Raw genomic sequence first — 3459 nt, forward strand, 5'->3', positions numbered from 1 at the left:
GAGGGCGCGGCGGCTCCGGGAACCCGGCGACGCTGCGGGGGAGGGGAGGGGCAAGCCCCACAAACCTTTCTTCTCTTACCGCCTCAGCCTCTAACTTCCCGAAACGCCACGCTCCTGGCTTTGGTTGGGGTATGCAGACGGGCACTGTGCGAAGGATTAGGTGCTTCGTTGCACAGGGGAGCAGAGGAGAGGGAACAGGTCGTAAAAACCTTCCCTAAAATCTTAGCCTTAGATTGGACCTCGCTACACACCCGACGACACCCCTTTCAGGTGGCTTCAACTCTTGGGGTTCAAACAGTGCTGGTTGGAGTCCTGTCCGACTTGGCTTACCCCTCCTTAGCTGTTTCATCCTAGAACTATCTTCAGTGGTCTTACTGGCAGGTGTTAGTGTCCAGATGGATCGCCTTCGCAGGGCTAGGTGAGGACACTCTCCCCTCCTTCACCATACACTGAGATCTGATGAGGCTGCCAGTGCAGCTCACCTCAAGGTCTCTCCGAAGACTCAGGCCCCCATGCTGGGGTCTGTAGGGGAATGAGGGACACTGGAGGAAGAGTAGGGTAGTGAGCTGGGCCCCAGGGGGACTGGCTGAAAAGGAGACAGCAGCTAATCTCTGGATTGTATCGCAGCTTGAAATGCAATCCCACTGTCCTTCCGGTCCAGAGGATTTGGACTTCTTTCTCTGCCCATCTGCTGGTGTTCAGCAGCTTGGGGAGGTGACCTGGCAGCTGGGTTTGGCGGGGGTGGTCTGGGGGAATTAGCCTGGCAGCTCTGCCCAGGGGCTGGTTGCTTATGTAAGAACTTTTAACGGCTTAAGGGGCTCCTAGGCAGTGGGGCTGCTGAGTTAGGCCCCTCCTGTGCCGGCAGTCTGCCTCTCTAGAATTGACTCAGGCTTAGGCAACCCCCAGTCTTTCTCCTATCCTAGAAATCCAGCTCTTGGAGTTCAGGGCACAGGGTGATGGGGAGGGGCCACAGGGACTGAAGGAACCAGTTGGGGCTTGACAGAGGCAGTGCTTGGTTAGAGCAGGGGTTGCAAACATATTGTTTCAGAGCTCAGGCTGGAGCCATGTGAGTGCATCCTTTCTCCAGATTGCACTTTTGCATCAAGGGGCCATCCCTACTCCCACCCCCAACCCGACCCGCACCCCGCACTTGGGCTCAGAGAGCCTGTGTAAACCTGAACCCCAGCCAGGTGGTGTAGTGAGATTCAAAACCTGCTGGCCAGACCTCCACCTGCCTTCGCCAACCTGGAGTTGTGGGAAGAGGACAGGATTCCGTGAGCAGTCCTGGGTTTGAATCCAGTGTTATTGCTCTCTGGCTTGAACTTGGACAGGCTATGCCGCCGTCCCAGCTCAACAGTGCTAATGTTATTACCTTTTCTCCCCTTCCCCCATCTTCCCCTCAAGAGTGTTTTGAAATCTTGTTCCTTCAAACAGCCCCAGGCCTGATAGAATCCTTGGGGCTCCCTGCCTGGACCTTAGTACCCAGCTGGGCACTGTTGCCCTGCTACCCTGAGGAAGGGACTTGGACCTGCCTTCCTATCCCCACAGCTGCTAGGTGGGGGTCTCAGGGGACAACAGCCCTTCCTCGGCTTTGGAGGCCCACTGGTTGCCTCAGTGTCTCCTCCCCATGGAGGAAGCAGCTGGGGAAGATCAGGAAGAGGGTGGAGGAGAGCGGGGGTTGAGGGTGGATTAGCGGAGTCTCTGGAAAAGCACAGCCTAACCCAGGGCTGAGCCCCAGCAGCTTAGAGTGATGAGGAGCCCAACACAGGTCAAAGCAGGAGGCACATAGGGGAGCAGGAGAGGGGAGTAGGGCCATGAAGTCTGTAATCACTGGGAAGGTGACCCTCCCCATGCCTCAGCCAGGCAGCCTCCTCCCTTGGGTCCCAGAGTTTTAAGAAAGCTGGGGCAGATGTCACAATCAGGTCACCTGAGATGGTCAAATCCAGCTGCTCTCCTGGGCCCCAGCTCTGGTTGAATCCTGAATAGTACTCTAGCCATTCCTGACCCGTACTGTAGGGGACAGTGACCCAGAGCAGGTCCCTTAGTGACCCAGTGACCCAGAGAGACCACTGGGCCGGTCTCTGCTCTGTGTCGGTCTCTGCTCTGTGCTGTAGTTGACATGATAGCTCTGTTCTTCTGTGGCCAGAAAGGCACCCCAGAGCAGCTCTGAATGGTCAGGCACTTTCTCTGGCTGTTCTCACTGCTCTCCTCAGGACTCTCCCCTGGTCCCCCATGTGGCCTGGGCTCCCCGCATGAGCCCGTGAATGCTGAAGGTTCAGAGGTGCTTCCCAGGCATCGCTGGCAAGCTGGCCCCAGCCTCCGCTCTGCACACAGATGGAACAGTCTGTGTTTTCCTGGCAGGGTCCCGGGGGCATCAATGGGGGAGGTTGGGCATCCCAGGGAACCTTGTGGCTTGGAGGCCAAGCCTCCCCTGGGCTTAGTTTCCATCACACTGCTGAGAGGTAAACAAACCCAGCCTCCCAGGGCCACAGCCAGCCACCATGCCAGGGAGGGGATTGTGTCCCACGTCACCTTATTCTCTTCTCCCCAAGTGAGCTGTGGGAGCCATAGGAGGACACAGGGAGGAGGCTGTGGAGTGTGGGTGGGGGACCCACTCTTGGTCAGCACTGGCAGTTCTGGTCCCATAAGAGGGAAGGATCTACCTCCTGCCACCCCACCTTTCCCCATGTGAATCAATCTGCTACCCAGTCACTGCCCGCATGTAGAAATCTGGATCTTGCTGGGCACCCAGGCCCACCAACTTCTGCTTTGGGGATTTTTCAGAAGTTCCCTAGCCCCTGTCCTTATTTGTATGTGTAAGCCAGGCTTATGATCCTCCCCCATCTTCCCACCGCAGGACCCTCCCAAATAACAAACTGCTCTCTGAGGTTAAAAGCCCTGGTACCAACACCATTTTCTCAGCTGGAGATAGGGCGGTGAGCCTTCCAAGCACTGGGTCATGAATCAGAAGCAGTACCCCTCCCTCCCTTTCCAAACTATAGATTTTGCCTCTGTCAAGGGAATGGGTACCCAACACTTGGCAATTAATAGATTGTGGAGTTAATGTGATCATTTATGAAAAGTGCTTTGTAAACTGCAGAGGGCCCCAAGGCCACCCAAAGGTCAAGGAGTGTCATTGTGAAGAATGCCCGCTCCCTAGGAAGGATGTCGGGATGGGGCATAGCGGTCCAACCTCAAAGTCCTTAGTGCTGGGGAGCTGGGAGCCCAGACCAGTTTCTCAGGGCTCCGGGCCTTGATCAGGGTCCGGGGAAGAGTATGGGGGATTGGGGGACGGCAGAACCATGTTAGAGGTACCCTGAGGAGAAGGGCAAGGTGGGTGGCCCAGGCTGGGGGAGCACTCAGGGGTGGGGGGGATGGGGCCTCTGCTGGGGGTCCTGGGAGGATGGACGTGTAGAGGCGGAGGGGGCGTGTCCCGGCCTGACCTGGTCCTCTTCCCCG

General features: G+C 57.2%; 1 protein-coding gene across 1 annotated transcript in view; it reads left to right on the top strand.

The window, feature by feature from the left end:
• The first annotated feature begins 232 nt into the window (after positions 1 to 232).
• The window catches only part of IMPDH1 (IMP (inosine 5'-monophosphate) dehydrogenase 1), a 17630-nt gene continuing 14403 nt past the window's right edge, over positions 233 to 3459 (top strand). The window contains exons 1-2 of the mRNA XM_011995916.1: positions 233 to 270; positions 355 to 418. Of these exons, the coding sequence (XP_011851306.1) occupies positions 396 to 418 (23 nt within the window). The 5' untranslated portion in view covers positions 233 to 270; positions 355 to 395. The remainder of the gene's footprint in view (positions 271 to 354; positions 419 to 3459) is intronic.

This window comes from Mandrillus leucophaeus, unplaced genomic scaffold (genome assembly GCF_000951045.1).
Source record: "Mandrillus leucophaeus isolate KB7577 unplaced genomic scaffold, Mleu.le_1.0 Scaffold5, whole genome shotgun sequence".
Taxonomy (NCBI): Eukaryota; Metazoa; Chordata; class Mammalia; order Primates; family Cercopithecidae; genus Mandrillus; species Mandrillus leucophaeus.